Source organism: Ambystoma mexicanum, chromosome 4q, assembly GCF_040938575.1.
Source record: "Ambystoma mexicanum isolate Mex_15411 chromosome 4q, UKY_AmexF1_1, whole genome shotgun sequence".
NCBI classification, from domain to species: domain Eukaryota; kingdom Metazoa; phylum Chordata; class Amphibia; order Caudata; family Ambystomatidae; genus Ambystoma; species Ambystoma mexicanum.
This window is the reverse complement of record NC_090928.1, coordinates 1,005,255,001-1,005,270,940: the sequence shown is the minus strand read 5'-3', so window position 1 is coordinate 1,005,270,940 and position 15,940 is coordinate 1,005,255,001. Positions and strand designations below refer to the sequence as shown.

The following is a 15,940-nucleotide window of genomic DNA, read 5'->3' as shown; positions in this document are numbered from 1 at the left end:
ATATGCATACGTCTAATATGCAGAAACACCCAAAACCAGAGAGTTGTCTAGAGACACCAACAGGCAGGTTTACAGAGAGAGGGATGGATAGAGGCACCCAAAGACAAACACAGATAGATAGGTAGTGACATGAAAATATAAGTATATGACAGACATATAAGCCCAACGTTCGATAGATGTTATGATACATTTAGATAGACACCCACAAACAGATGTATAGGTAGGCAATCAGAGACAGACTACCTGTGCACACAATGTACGCAATACGTGATATAAGAACATGCCAACATACTATTGGACACCTTTTCCCACCCATGCAAATTTTGTCTTCCAGTTGTGTCTGGTGCACGTGTACAAATTACAAATGTATATAATATGTGAGAAACATGGCTGAATATTATTCTAAAAATAGCTGCACATTCTGTCTCACCACAAACAATTGTTTGTAGCTTGTGTATCGTACTGTATTTGTATTTATAATATGTGGTAACCTAAAGTACAAACGAAAATACATTTGAGATACCCAAAAACAGATATATATATATTTTTTTTTTATAGGGTGGTGATACCCTCCCTATAGTTAAAGTGAGTTGGACTCCCATAGGAACCAGTTCAAATTCTTTTGTTAATAACCTTTGATTCAAGTAACCGATTTGGCCGGGAATGTGAAAATGATTACGGATTTGCGGGCCTACCCAGACTATAAAGTTTGGTAAACATTAGTTTATGTCCAAAGTTATGGCATACTTTCCATTCATTTTCCCATAGACAAACAAGGTCCATTTTTGCCAAACCGCTGGACGGATTTGCACCAGGTCTGAAACAACTTGGGCACAAAGTGTTTAAAAGAGGACTTTTTGTGGTTTGGGGTTATTCCGTGCAGTCATTTTTTAAACATTTGACAGAGAAGTGGGTGCTCCCTCCTCAGAAATAGACAGCTATATCTCGGGTAAATTACCAGAACCGGGGTTATTCAGCAATGAACCGGCCTCTATCTTTTTTTTTCTCAATGCGACAGATAGCCGTGGCTATAGCCGCGGATATCGGGAAATGAAAAGTAGTTGAAAAGCAGGTTAACATAATTGCAAATGACAGTCTAGAGGTGGGGAGGTGGCTGAAGTGAAATCTGGGAGTTAGAGGAGGTCCAGGGACTGAGTTTGCAAAACAAAGCTTTCAGTAGCCTCGGCTATAGCCGCGAATAGCTGACATTTCAAAGGAAACTCCGTCATGGAAACAGCGTGTGTCATGGGGCAATGGGGGAGGGTAGGGGAGCTGAGGAGACCATGTAAGTAGTGTGAGGAGCTAGCAGTGAGTGGGGGGTGGGGCACTTAATTTTGGCATGGGGCACTTCATTTTGGCATGGGGGTCTGTGAGGGATTCTCTTTGCACGATCATTTTTTCCAATAACCGTGGTTACAGGACTACAGATAGCCGGTGGGTATGGGTAGTTCTATACCTGCGGCTATAGATTTTGGGGTGTTTGTGTTTTTTAATTTTTTTTAAAGGAGCCCATGACCAGTGACATGATAGGTATTTGGGAGACTATTTTGGACACTTGCTAGGCACTGCTATAGTGGTATTAACTCGGTATTGATGGAAGCAGGTGCACAATGGTGCAAGTACATTGGCATATAATAGCAGTGCCTGGCAAATGCCTAATACTTATAGACAAGCCAAAACCGTTGGCTTTGCTAGTGCTTGTTTTTAACAGGACTTCAGTGAAGGAAATGCATAGTGCTTATAAATAGAGTGGCTGAAGCCCGACCTGGTTAAGACATTTTTATTACACTATACACCAGAAGCGCATTTACAACTCCAATTAAATCAGTAACTCTCAGAAGACTGACTTGAAAAAACACTAACAGGCCCTTTGAATGCAAAGTTTGATGGTAAGGCTTGCTTAAAGCAATCTCAAAGAGTTCCCATAAGGAGGTGTTTGGGTCAGGAACTGGGTGGGAATGGCCATAGGGATTAGCATGGCCATGTGCAGTCAATGGGTGAGCAAATAACCAAACACCTATAAGCTTTGTGTCCCTCCTCATATACCATTTCTCCCTATCTGTACTCAATAGTTTTGGCTTATAGGTGGCGCTAAAGCACCACCTAGTAGCCAAACTAACAAAGGTCAAGAATACGGCTCACAGCCTCCCTGGCAGCCCAAGCGGTAAATATGAATGATTTGGGGTCTACCCAGTACACACTAGAAGAACAACCAAAGCTCACCCACGCAGACGGAAGGTACAATGAAATCCTCAAGCATACCAGTGCTAGCTCGAGAGCAGTAGAGTGCTCTACAAGACCTCACAAAACAATAAGACCAGGGAGCTAGAAAGTAAAAGATTTGTAGAACAAACAATGTAAGCAGGCACGCAGACACAGCTGGGCTGACAGTAAATATGGATCCCAGGGGTCTGTAAATGTTGCCTTACCCCAACATAAAAGGAAACCAGAGACAAGACAGTGCTAGTGGAAGGTCGACTAGATGGGTATCACCAAAGCAATTGGGTGATCCATGATGCTCACTTTCATAGATGCAAGTTGCAGATTTCAGACATGTGTACCCTGGAATCATTGGCTCACTGTGTAATTGTGAACATGACGGAGAGTTGACACATGGGATACACAGAAGTGCTGGGAAAAGTTGGGGATTTCACTTTCGCCCCTTTTCTTAAAAAATGTCATGTGTATTTTGCATAAAATTCCACTACGACTGCGAAACAATCATGCTGTGAAAAAAATGTAAACGTACTATACTACATCTTTTAAATGAATGGCAACACAGACACCATGCAGAGAAATCTTAAAGGTTGCAGACACATCATGCATTCACGCAGGGCGTCATGCCAATACACAACGTGTGAGAAGCCCCAAACCGCAGCACACCGGCTCCCGGAACCCGCTCCCACCGCCACTTGCAGCCACAGGCAGTGGGGGGGGAGGGCCGTCCGGAGGTCAGTGGCGCACTGCCACAGGCAGGCGGGGCAAGGCTAGGACCGTTTCACAGAAGGCCTCTTACACTCCAGGAGCAACCTTTGCTGCCATGCCCTGCTCATGCTATTTATAAAAGGACAAACCTTTCTTTAGAATACTTTGGTGGAACCTCTTTACAGAACAGCTTAAGCAAACATCTGTGCGGAAGGAGACACTGCCGATGACTAAACAAGACTCATTTAAAATACATTATTGTTCCTTTTATCAAACACTTGACACTCCGTATTACAGGGCACCCCATAACACACAGATGCTTGAAAAAAAAAAACGATAGAGCCATTGTCCCCAATGCTTCTGCCATCGTTAAGGGATGCAGAGTTTGCAAAAAATTGAACATTGTCGAATCAACAAACTTGCTCCCATAAAAGTAGATGGCAAGGGAATCCTGCAAAGGAAACTAGCCGTAGGGGCCAAACGAGCATACTGTATTTTCAGCAGTACAGTATGACACATTTGTAATAGCAAGCTTATATTTACGTAAGTAGTGTATGAGAGTGATTGACTGCTTATAAAAACAATCCTGAATCCTGAATGCCAAGTTACTATAGTGGCAGTTTACCAAAACTAGCCCTCATTTTGTTGCAAATCAAAACAATCTCCCAAAATGCAAATTACTTTAGCTACTTTAAAGTATGTATCATTTTATTTGGAAGATGCATGGTATCTTTCCCATTCAAGGATGGCTGCTAGTTTTGGCTGGTTTCCATCCAAAATGGCTGCCTCCATGGAAAAGCTCAAACAGTTCTGAGATGGGCAGGAATGGGTGGGATTAGCCATTGGGATTAGTATGGCTAGGGGCAGGAAATGAGAGGGATTCAATAATGCCTCCTCAAATATCATCTCCACTGGAAAAGCATTACAGACCCTCATTCAAAGCTCTTATGTCAAAGCTCTTTTTTTTAATGACAATAGTGTAGTGTTGTACTTATCTATTTGCACTGGGTGCACACAGTGCTGCTGATGGTAGAACACAGCTATGTCATATGGAATGTGATGGGACCTGAAGGTTCCAAGAACTACAGTTGGGAACACAGAATGGGAGAACCTTACTGAAAGGATGTCATCTGTTTAGCTCCCTGCCCCTTTCTATATAACTAGCCCTGTAACTCTGTAACTAAGTAATAAACATACTCCTTTTATATATACAAGTCTCCTGTGCCTTACCTGAATCCAGATGTCTTCTTAACATCCCCGATACTACAAATGGCGACGAGGATGGGATTAACAGGTGTTGCTGGTTCCAGTTGGACTGTTATATGTTTGCCTGTTGATCCCAGGATAAAAGGACCCACTGATGAAATTTCTGCTGACTCCTGCCATCATAAAAATGCTTTTGGCAGAGGTCCATGTTGAGCCCAGCAGTGGCACAGCCCAGCGCCAGCTTCTATGTGAGATGACTTCATGGATCATCCGTGCAAGGTGTAAGTTCTGTGAATGCTGTGGCAGGCAGCCAACATGCAGCGTCTGTTGGAGAAGTTGTTTACTTCCATACATTAAGGTACTGTGCTTTTGGATGAGGCGTTGCAGCAACAGTTAAAATAAGGGCTGTATTCTCAATGACTAAGTTACAGGGCTATGGAAGGATTGAGATCCCCTTTTAATGCAGCAGCTGATGAAGTACCGTGAATGAAATGTGTGAGAAATACTCTTCACAGTGTGAGTTCATGGGCCATCTGATTTGTTGTTCTGTGCGCTGGAAGCTGTTGGCGCATCCTGTTTCCCATAGGGACTCATGCCTCTTTTAAAGGCGCTGCTTAAATAAAAGTAAATTTGGGCAACATATATGCCTGAGGAAACATTTGATTTGTGTGCCGCATCTGGGAAACCTTTTGAAGTTTGTTATGAGTTTGGGCACTGTTCAAGATGAAGCGCTGACTGGCCGTTAAATGACTGCTGTATCACAGAGCTCTGCTTGGCCTCTTGTACACATAGCCAATGATGACGTCTCAGAATGTTTACGTGGTGTCGGCGAAGCTGAGAACGTCAAGGCAGAGTGTTAGTATCTGCTTATCTAACGAAGCAATGCTCAAGTTCCTGGCCGTGTGACGAAGTTCAGAATATTAAAGGAATGGCACTTTCAACGTTATACACGTGATGACGTATGAGGAAGTAAGAGACTCTTTATCGTGTCAATGTGGAGTTTCACTGCGACGATGGTGTATACCAATGTGTGGAGTGCTGGTTGACGATGGAATTTAAAGGCACCAGAAATCTTTTCCATTTCGTTTTGCAGCCGACTATAAAGGTACTGATTCCTGTTTTCCGTTTATGTTGCTGCAGGCAGCATTTGAAAATACTACTTGTGCGGGGCACTAGCAATGCTTTCCGCATGAATGAAAGCACGAAGGGCACTGTTGTGATTTATGTGTCTGCTGCAATTACTTTTCTACGTGCAATTCATGGACTACAGAGTTATTACTGTGATGTAGCTGATGTTCTTTTTGAAGGCATTTCAAACGTATGCAGTTAATGTTATATGCGGTTTTAAATGTAAAAGATGTATATTTCTTTATGGTTTAAGCAGTGTGGATGCTGCCACGATATAAATAAATGGAGTGTGCTAGTATTTTAATGGGTGACAGAATGTTATGCATATTGTAGTGTGCCTGGCTGGGAAGGCACACGGTGCATTGCATTGTATAGTTTGTTAAGCATTATATGTGTAAATGAGGGTACATGGTCTATGCATAATAATATACTCATTCATAACAATAACCAACAAACAACACAAAGAAAAAAAATGTTTTTTTCCTGTGTAGTGTTTAACTATTTTTTAGGATTTTCAGGTCTTCTAATTCTGGACTTTTAATGTATATTGATATTTTATTTGTTTATGCAATCCAAAGGGCATTGATGTCGATTCATATTATAGAATTCATGATGTGAATTGTTATAAGTATAATTTAAGTGACACAGCATCGTTCTGATGTCATGTTAAAGTATAATTTAAGTGGCACAGCATCGTTCTGATGCCATATTATAGTATAATATTTTTGGCACAGCATCGTTCTGATGTCATGTAATACATGAGTGAAAATAATGAGTGATTTTCATGTTAAATGAGAGAGCCCTATGGTTAAATGTGACACAGATGTTGCGTGGTATGCATACACATTTTTGGGCATATTACTTATGGCATGTATATGAATATTTTACCGGTTTAGATTCTTTGGCCTAACATGTTTTTGAAACCTTGGATGCTTTCATTTTTTTGGCTGCATTCAAAAAAAAAATGTTGTTTTCAAAGATCTTTTGCACTTGGACTCAGATCTGATCAGTCTCTGTCGCGGTGTATTCTCTTCTCGCGCTGTTCTTTTCCAGCTGCGTTGTTTTAATGTGATCTTTGTTTTGTGAGTTTTCTTTTCTGCATTTTCCCACTTTTCATTGTTTCTTATGGCAGGGTGTGTATGTGAATATGTGATGGCGCAAACCACAGGTATTTCTGAGAGGAATGGTGGTGTATGTAGTTATGCAGTTATGGTTGTGAGGCAAATGTTGATAAGGATAAAATATAATAGGTTCATATGAATGTTAGATAGTTCCTGATGGTTGCATGAGTACGCGGTTGTGCTGGGTGTGGCAGACCCTTGTCTCCAGGTGGCAGATGGAGTGGGAGGAGATACGCTCTGATGGTTGAGAGTGTGGCAAGGAACGTATGTGCTCGCAAGTGGCAGTTGTGAGGCCCGGGAGTGGCAGTCCCGGGCAGGTGGTGATTTGTGTACTTGATTGTTTTGATTGTTAGTTACGTGAATGTGGATACGCTTTCTGGGTTGTGAATGTTGTAATGGTTTTACGGATTTGCAGGAGTGTGTAATTTTGAGAGCCTCTTTTAATGCTTGGTTTGTGATACTTTGTTTGGTGTTCAATTGAAGAGAGGGAGATGTGTAGTGTTGTACTTATCTATTTGCACTGGGTGCACACAGTGCTGCTGATGGTAGAACACAGCTATGTCATATGGAATGTGATGGGACCTGAAGGTTCCAAGAACTACAGTTGGGAACACAGGATGGGAGAACCTTACTGAAAGGATGTCATCTGTTTAGCTCCCTGCCCCTTTCTATATAACTAGCCCTGCAACTCTGTAACTAAGTAATAAACTTACTCCTTTTATATATACAAGTCTCCTGTGCCTTACCTGAATCCAGATGTCTTCTTAACATCCCCGATACTACAGAAAAGCATTACAGACCCTCATTCAAAGCTCTTATGTCAAAGCTCTTTTTTTAATGACAATAGTTTTGGCTTAAAGATAGCGTTTTCAGGGAAACCTAATAGCCCAATCTAAAAAAAGAGTCTGCCACTGACAATGGAAATACTTAGAAGAAACATATAACAAAGTAAAATTAAAAACAGAAGAGAAGATGTTATACTTTTCTTAGCCTATTTATTAAAAGTCCAATTCTAATATGAAATCTACTGAGTTTACTTAATTCTGACTACTGTTATTATATACATGTTATGTATCTCATTGAAATTGTATTCAGGTTATCTGCATGTTATCTGCATGTTATTGAACCCTTCTTATGCTGTTGTCATGGAATGTATTATTGGTAGTGCACCATAGTTCCATCATGTTTTGCAGTCTATATATTTTAAAATGTAAAGTTACAAGGAGTACTGAATATATCCATATCCATGTATGTTCAGTGAAAAAACATTGTTAAAGGGACGTTATGGTTAAATTGCACTAATAAAAACCTATGAAATTCAGTGAAAAAACTTTGTTAATGGGATGTTATGGTTAAGTAAAACAAAAAACAAAAAAGAAATTCACCAGTTATGGTAAGCTAAGCAAACATAACTCGTGCCACCACTGTGCACCGCTAAGAGTAACACCAGGACATCAAAGATGACATCACAAATGTCATTGATGACATCACATATGAAACTAATTTTGATGAAGTCCCTACCAGGGGCTGTGTTTATAATGTTGGTAACAAGATGTCAGGGGTGATAGGGAGACCCATCATGAACTACTTAATGTATTGAAGAATGTACTCATCTAAAAGGAGTGAAATTTGGTGAACATCTGACCAGCAGTTTGGGCTGTAGGCGTGAGCAAAATAATTGTTTCTGTTGCATCTATGAGAAAAAACACACATTTTGGGACACCCCTATAACTTTGCCCCCCACCCCTGCACGAGGGGGCAATATACTTATTTTCCAAAGTTTGGTGAGGATCTGTCCAGGGGGGGTCGAATTTATAATCCACCCAAAAAGTGCTCTTCCTATGGGTTAAGCAACTTAACCATAACTACATGCCTGCTACAGCAGGCGTGTAATATATAAAAAAAATATTCTTTATATATTGATTGGTTGCTGGGCAATCACATCAGCCAATGATGGAATTTCAAATTCACATGATGGAATTCGATGCGTGACTAATAGCAGCCACCAGTGCAGCGCACAGCCATGGGCACGACCCTACCCATCACTGCTGCACGCTATTCGTCCCACCGGCTATACACGGGACCCTGTGTTGCCGCGGCTAAATAAAGACAATTGGAACATTGTGTATTTTTGGACATGTCATAGCCACGGTTACTCGACATTTTGAGGGGAAAGTGCGTCATAGAACGATCGAGTGTTATAAGGGGGAATAAGATAGTATGGGAGAGGGTGGATGGAGTGGCCGGACCTGGTAATGATGTTGGGGCACTCAGTTATTGTTTGGGAGTGTGGAAACACATTTTTTATATCATGTTTTGACTATCCAAGGCTACAAACAAAGGATATCCACCGATTGGTGTTAAAGCCACGCGCATAAGTTGAAGGTTGGCAATGATTGTTTTTGAGCTAGTAAAAAATGTATGCATAGCCGCGGCTACAAGGCAATGTTTATAACTGCATTGAATAGCCACGGGTACGAGAGATGGTGTCAAGAAAAATAAAGATTTCTGTGTGTTTCATTGTATGTTATTGGTTGTTGTTACTGTTGTACTTGTGTACTTCTTTGTGATAGGTTGGAGGGAAAATGTGTCGGCCATTTTAGTAGTTTGCTTTTTATACAGTCTGCTTTTTGGGTTATTGCTTTTGGGTATTATAAAAGCCACCTTTTTCTGCAGTATTCCTCGCAACATACGAAGCAGAGGAGGCAGCGCAAGGTTTACTCTTCCGGAGAAGATTTTAGCAAGAAGATGAGATTTTTCGGCACCTGCACCTCCCTTGAGAAGGCTCAGGACACCTTTAAGAAGATCTTGCCAAGCAGAGTTTTTGACGAGACCGGCCGCTATAGGGGTCGAGCGGCTAGTCGGTTTCAATAGTTGTGAAGACCCCAGGGCAGCAGTGCCCACTACTGGGAAGGGAGGCAGCAAGACTCTTTCTACCCGCCCAGAGGGAGATACCCCAGGGGACGGGACGCAGGAGCAGGGGAGCCAAAAGAGCGCAAAGCTCTATCACACGTGAGACCCATTGTTTACCCGCCAGTAGGGGGAAGCACATTGCAGTTCTGGTAGAACCGGCGACCGCTTTCCAGTAATGCTGGAGTGCTCGCAAGCAGAGCTAGAGCTCCTTCACAACGAGCCGAGACAGCTTGAGAAGAAGGAAGCCATCGAGCTATGCATGCAAACACCCAAATTCATTAGCAATATGTTCCTAGTACACGGGAAAGAGAAGTCAGGCCTGTCATAAACCTCAAAGAATTGAATTGTTGTGTGATATACAGACATTTCAAGATGGAAGATATCCATCAATTGAGAGACACTAAGAGAAGTGGACAGGTTATAGAGAATATACTTGAAAGGCGCCTACCTCACGATACCCATAGATACAGAATATCGTCAATTTCCAGAGTTCAGTTGGGCAGGGCGATTCTGGCAATTCAAGACGATGCCCTTTGGCATCGCGTGGGCACCATAGGCATTCACCAAACTCATGAGGACCGGTAGCAGCGGCTATCAGAGAGAAAGGAATACACATAATTATTTACCTAAACAATATCCTACTGTTAGCAGCTGACAGGGAGAAGTTGCCATACCAGATGAACTGGGTCAAAGACCTTTTGACATCACTAGGATTCCTGCTCAATCAAGAGAAATCGGACATTACTCAGACGAGAAGGTGGCCATGAAGGCTGCGAAGCTAGAGCTGCCAGCGAGGAAGGTACGAGCTATCAAGAGAGAGATCAAAGTATGTCTCGCCAAGCATGTTATTTAGCTGCAGGCACTAGCGAGAGTAGTGGGACTGTTGGCTTCCTCCATTCAAGCCATATTCCCTCCAAAGGCTAAAAATCAGACGCCTAAAGCAAGGTCTGAGGTATAATCAGGCAGTACCGCTAGATCAAGAGTCGATCACAGAATTACAGTGGTGGATGCCATTTTCGGGGACATACCTGTTCTAGTAGTGGAATCAGATGCCAGCAGAGCGAGCTGGGGAGCGTGTTGTGGTGCTCTAGAGACAGGATGTAAATGGAGCTCAGAGGAGTTACAGCTTCATATAAACTGTCTATAACTGTTAGCTGGACCATTTCCAATAAAAGCCTTCACGAAGGGCAGTGCAAACTGCTGCATTCGGCACCTGCTCACAGACCCCAGTTGGGTCTGTGAGCAGGTGCTCTCCTGACATGAGAATCTGCGGAAAGTTCCATCAGAGCTGGAAACCACACTTGCAACTTCCAGAAGTTGAAGCATAATCCTTGCCTCTGTGTCTTTAATAGAATCAAGACTCCCTGAACAGTATGCAAGGGTAATCTTCATTATACTCACTAGCAAGATCAAGTACCATGCAAATGGTACACGACCATCATAAAAAGGACCGACTATGCGAATGGTCGAGTAGATTTTGCGCAGTATGGAAATGACTGACTTGTTGAGGTTTTACAGCTTTCTCTTTTAAAAGGAAGGACAGTTGTAAAAATACTTCCCCCCCAAGCAAGCAAAGAGACACACATGAATTTAAACATCTTTTAGTAAAGCCTTGGAGATATCCCGTCTTGGCAAACAGTTTTCATATTTAATGTAGAAATGTCATTGGTGTCTTTACTTCTTTGACAAACAAAATGCAGGTTTCTTAAAGCTAAATTCAATAAAGTACAGAAAGGTTTTTCGAACTTCAACCAAACATTCCGATCTGAACATGGAAAATAGCGGTCTTTCTGTTGATCAGGATTGAACTATTTGCCTACTAAAGTACCCGGTAAGCAATTTAGATTGTAGATGAATATTATTTTACCACCTCTTCAAGCCCCACACTTCATTGCTACTCTGACGGTGACCACAATGGCCCATCTCCTCTCCAATGACAACCACTCTAAAGCAACCTTGTAACAACTTTACCCAGAAAAATCAATTAAAGCTTGACTGTTTGAGTTTTCTTCATACTCACCTATTTCACTACCACTTCCACCATCTTGAATGCTCCACAGAATGATGCTACTTTCTGATGCCACAGCCACCATCTTGTCCTTATCTCCATGCGGACCACCAACAACCTTTGCATTCAGAGCAATACGCTCAATTGTCCAGTCAAGGTAGGGACTTGAAAATACCTGTTGCCAGCCAGAAGATTCTTTAATTCTGTAAAATCAAACACATTCAGTACTAGACAACAATTTCATATATGTTTCTTTTCTGTTAATACAGCAAATAGGGCATCATTGGGAGCATAGTAGTATTTCCCAACTAATACTGTTAACACCACTCGTAATTTTGGTAAATCAGTCAGATAACTAGCAGTGGATTGGTGGTGTTATGTCCCATACGTGACTCCATTGGAGTCACGTATGGGACATAACAGCAGCCAGTAATTCTGGCCACAATAAATTCTCACTTTTTGGGAAAAATATGAAGGAAAAACCTACAGGAAAGTAATGGAGGCTTTGTGAACTGCATGAAAAGTGCAGTTCACAACATTCTAATAATAAAAACATAAATAAAGGCTAAATGTCGGTTGAATGATGACTCAATTACAATAATCCATAAACGTACCACCCGAGCCCAACACCAACTTTCTCAGAGACTTCGAGACAGGGCCACCACGTCTCTCCACCATGCCAGCAACATCACCCTGAGCAACTTCAACATCCCTTGTAACCCAACAACCAAGTCCATGAAGAGAAATCTCCACGGCCCACACAACACCCTGAACCTCAAATAGCACATGAAAGACCCAATGCATAGGAAAAGTAATATCCAAAATCTCATAATCGCGACAATACCCACCCTCTGTCACAGCTCTCCAATTCCGCTCGACTGATTGGGCCATCCTGCCATCCCATTTGACATTAGTCACACCACCAGTCAAGCTCACCCATCAAAAAACCAGCAAACATGCCTTCGTGTCATTCAAGATGTACAAGATCTTACTGAAAATCTCCACAATCTCCAACTTCCATGGGCCGATCTATCTCAGATGAACCAGGACTGTGACTCGCTTCTCCCAGAACTCATCACCAATCTCCCAGCCAACATCAACCCTCATGCCCTAATGAAACAATGAACCCTAAAGTCTCTGCACACTAGTAGACGCAAGAAACCTCAACAACAGAACCATCAGAAGCCAAACGATCTGGCGGCAATTCTGAAGCTCTTCCAACTTCACCCTGATCAACAAACTCCAACATACAGAAAACATATCACTACTGACAAGGCCAACTATTATCAGAATACAATATCCAAGGCCCACTACTGCCGGAACACCATATCCAAGGCCAACTGTAAAAGCAGAGCCCTTTTCAAACCCATCTAGCATAGCATCAACATTCTCTTTAAAGTGTACGGCACTCCATCAAAAAATCCCTGAAATCAACTCTTTGTTCATTAACAATATCAGCATTTGCGCCAGCACAAACACCAATGCCACAACTGACAGTGTACCGCACAACCCATCTCGCAAACCCACCACTACCTGGACAACTTTCAAGACCATCACCATAGAAGACCTGATTCCACCCTAGCATCCCTCAAGGCCACATCCTAGACAGACAACATCCGCCCTTCCTCCACACTCTCTTGAGTGTCTTCCATTTCGACCGAAGTACCACCCCTCTACCTGGCAATCATCAACAGCTCCCTCCCTCAAGGGACCTTTACCCCAATTCTTAGGACCGGTCAAATCCTCCCGCTTCTCATGAAACCAACACTTGACCCTAACTACCTCAGCAACTACACCCTGTCCACCACCACCCATGTTTTGTTCCTAGATAAGATCCTTGAGAAAGCAGTAGCCATGCATCACCTCCAATGCATCAACACCAGCAACCTCCTTAGCCCTACCAGTCTGGCTTCAGTCTCAATTGCAGCACAGAAATGGCTGCCACCAAAGTGATCAATGAAGTCATTAACGTCCTCGAGGATGACCATCGTTGCCTCCTTCTCCTCAACCTCTCAGCCAACTCACCAACGTTCTACATCATTGCATGGGAATCAGGAAGACTGTTCTCATCTGGTTCAAATCCTACCTTGATAACCTCCACCAATTTGTCGAAATGTTTTCTACCAGATCACCAACTCCACCCATCACCTGTGGAGTGACACAAGGATCCAACCACTCCCCCTTGATCTTCAAACTTTACAGAACAATCCTGACACAACCCGACATCCACTTCCACCAATACACAGATGAAAAAGCTCTATCTCAAGATCTCCTCCATCGAAGGTCTGCCACATTGATCCAGTCTGTATGTTCTGACAGAATTCATACTGCTGACTAGACTAACACTGAACACCCTGGCATCTAGAGCAAGCTCAATGCTGTGAACCTCGAGGGCTTCATGCCCCATCTGATCACCTGCACCAAGTACCTTATGTTCTACATCGACAGACCTCTCCTTAAAGAAGCACATAACATGGAAAACAAAAACGGCTTGATACCAACGTTTCCCACTGCAGAAAATTAAGCCCTGCAGCCCAGCAAACAACTTCTGTTGCCCAAGCATTGTTCCTCTCCCACCTAAACAGCAGCAATGCCTTCCTGGAAGGCCTTCTGGCAACCACCCTAGAAGGCCTTCCCGGGACTACCCTGGAACCCCTGAGATGTGTCTCAGATGCGATAGCAAAGCGCATCAAAAGAACTCTGTAAATTTGACGACATCAACCCGGCACCGATCAAACTGCACCAGCTGCATGCATATATTACCTTCAATTCCTGCTGCATCATCTACAAGGCTGTCACCCTCAAGTCCCCAAAGTACCAGTCAGAGAAGCTCAGCATCTCTGGAAGAGTGATCTACCAGAAGCCAGGACATTTCAAGAATTAAACTCTGCTGGTGAAGGTAGAAAAAGAACCAAGACACAGGCCTTCGATGTCTTCGCCCCAAGACTCTGTTTACCTCCTCCACTTCAACACCAGACTCACCCCTCTCACTTCTACATTTAAGGAAGGAGCTCAAGATTCTCCTTTGAAGGATTGGCTCCTCTTCAACACATAGGTCCACACTCCCTCCACTACCTACCTAAGCTGAGAATGGGCAATCCTCTCCGCCTGCACTTCCTCAGCTGGCTGCTTGTAGATTCCTTGATGCCAAATTGCACACTCACCCTCTTCCACATTGTTATCTCCCTTCTTTCTTGTAGTGATGCCTTTTGACTGTTTTACTCATCTTGTACTTCCTCCCGTGACTTGTAAAGTGCTCTACTGGTTCCTGAAGCTAGGTCAGTACTCAATACCCTACTACTACTAATACTAATACTAATACTAATACTAATAATAAAAGGTAATATAGCAATAAATTTCTGCCTGATCATTTTATATTAAATGTGTTGCCACTTAAAATGGGAAACAAATAACAGAGGAAAAACAAATAAAACTAAGTAAGTTCTGATGCAGTGATCAGTGCTGAATATGGATAAATTATCTCTGGACTCAATATAGGCCACCCTTACTAAACATTCATTAGGTAGTCTGATTGGGGGGGGGGGTCTAGTGAAGGGGTTATTCACTGTTCAGGTTGGTTGGGTTGAAGTAGCCTACTTGAAGACTGCTTGGAAAACTATTTTGTGAGGTTTCTCAAGGGGCTGGAAAAATCTCTATCTGGCAATTCTGAATTTGGATGGTAGGATAAGCTAATGTGAGAAGGTTGTAGGACGGCACAGTAATCTAAAAATAGGGATCAAATTAGAGGTGCAATGACAAGCAATACTTTTCAATTGTTTTTTTTAACGGTTGTACTTTGATGAAGATGGCATCATCCATGACATTGCACCATCCTATTCTCGTGGTAGTTGGCCCAGAATGCACCACTGGAGAAGGTGTTTCACCTTCATAAGCTCTGCTTCTTTAACAGGGCTTGCAAAATCTACTAGCCCACTCGCATTGGCTAGGACATTTTAGATTGGAGTAGGGGGAATATGATTTGCATGCTACTCGACCTTGCTTGGGAGCATGTGTATGTTTGAAAAATGTGTCGTTAACTGTAAACACACACTTTGCAGTAAATGACAAATAAAAATGTCATTGTGTATGGCTGGCCTTTCGGTAGCAGCATTGCACCAAATCTGAAGTGTACTTATAGTGACATGAACAATTTTACAAAAATATGTTGTCAACTGTCACAATGGGGCAGGTGCTTTTCTATTAGGTCGAGTATGTAAACTAAGGGACTTGCCCTGCAGGTCTAGGTGGATTTTTAAGAATTTGCAAGCCTGTTTACTGGATTATGTGAAATAGGCTTATTAGCTTAAGTGCATGGCAACTCTGCCTCTTGAAAACCAAGCAACAATCATAAGAAACAACCAGTGGTGAGGTGAATGCCCAGTAGCAATCAACAGTTCATAAAAGCCAGCTTAAACCCTCAACCCAAGCAGTGACAGACATTAACACGTTCAGTTAGATCATGTATTTTCTGTTGCTTTTCCATCAAAATTAAAACCAGAGTGGCTTCTCTCTGTCGCGTGTGATGTGGGTTATTTTTAGTATTTCTGGAGTAACTACTTTACCTTTTTCCACTTCAGGGAGTTTTGGAGGCAATACTGACAATTCCCCAATTGGACTTCATGAAATGGGGAATTCCCAC

General features: G+C 42.5%; 1 protein-coding gene across 3 annotated transcripts in view; it reads right to left on the bottom strand.

The window, feature by feature from the left end:
* Positions 1 to 15,940, bottom strand: part of KCTD3 (potassium channel tetramerization domain containing 3) — a 529,442-nt gene that overhangs the window by 245,747 nt on the left and 267,755 nt on the right. For all 3 annotated transcript variants that reach the window (XM_069608570.1, XM_069608569.1, XM_069608571.1), the window contains one exon: positions 11,314 to 11,504. In XM_069608570.1, the coding sequence (XP_069464671.1) occupies positions 11,314 to 11,504 (191 nt within the window). The remainder of the gene's footprint in view (positions 1 to 11,313; positions 11,505 to 15,940) is intronic.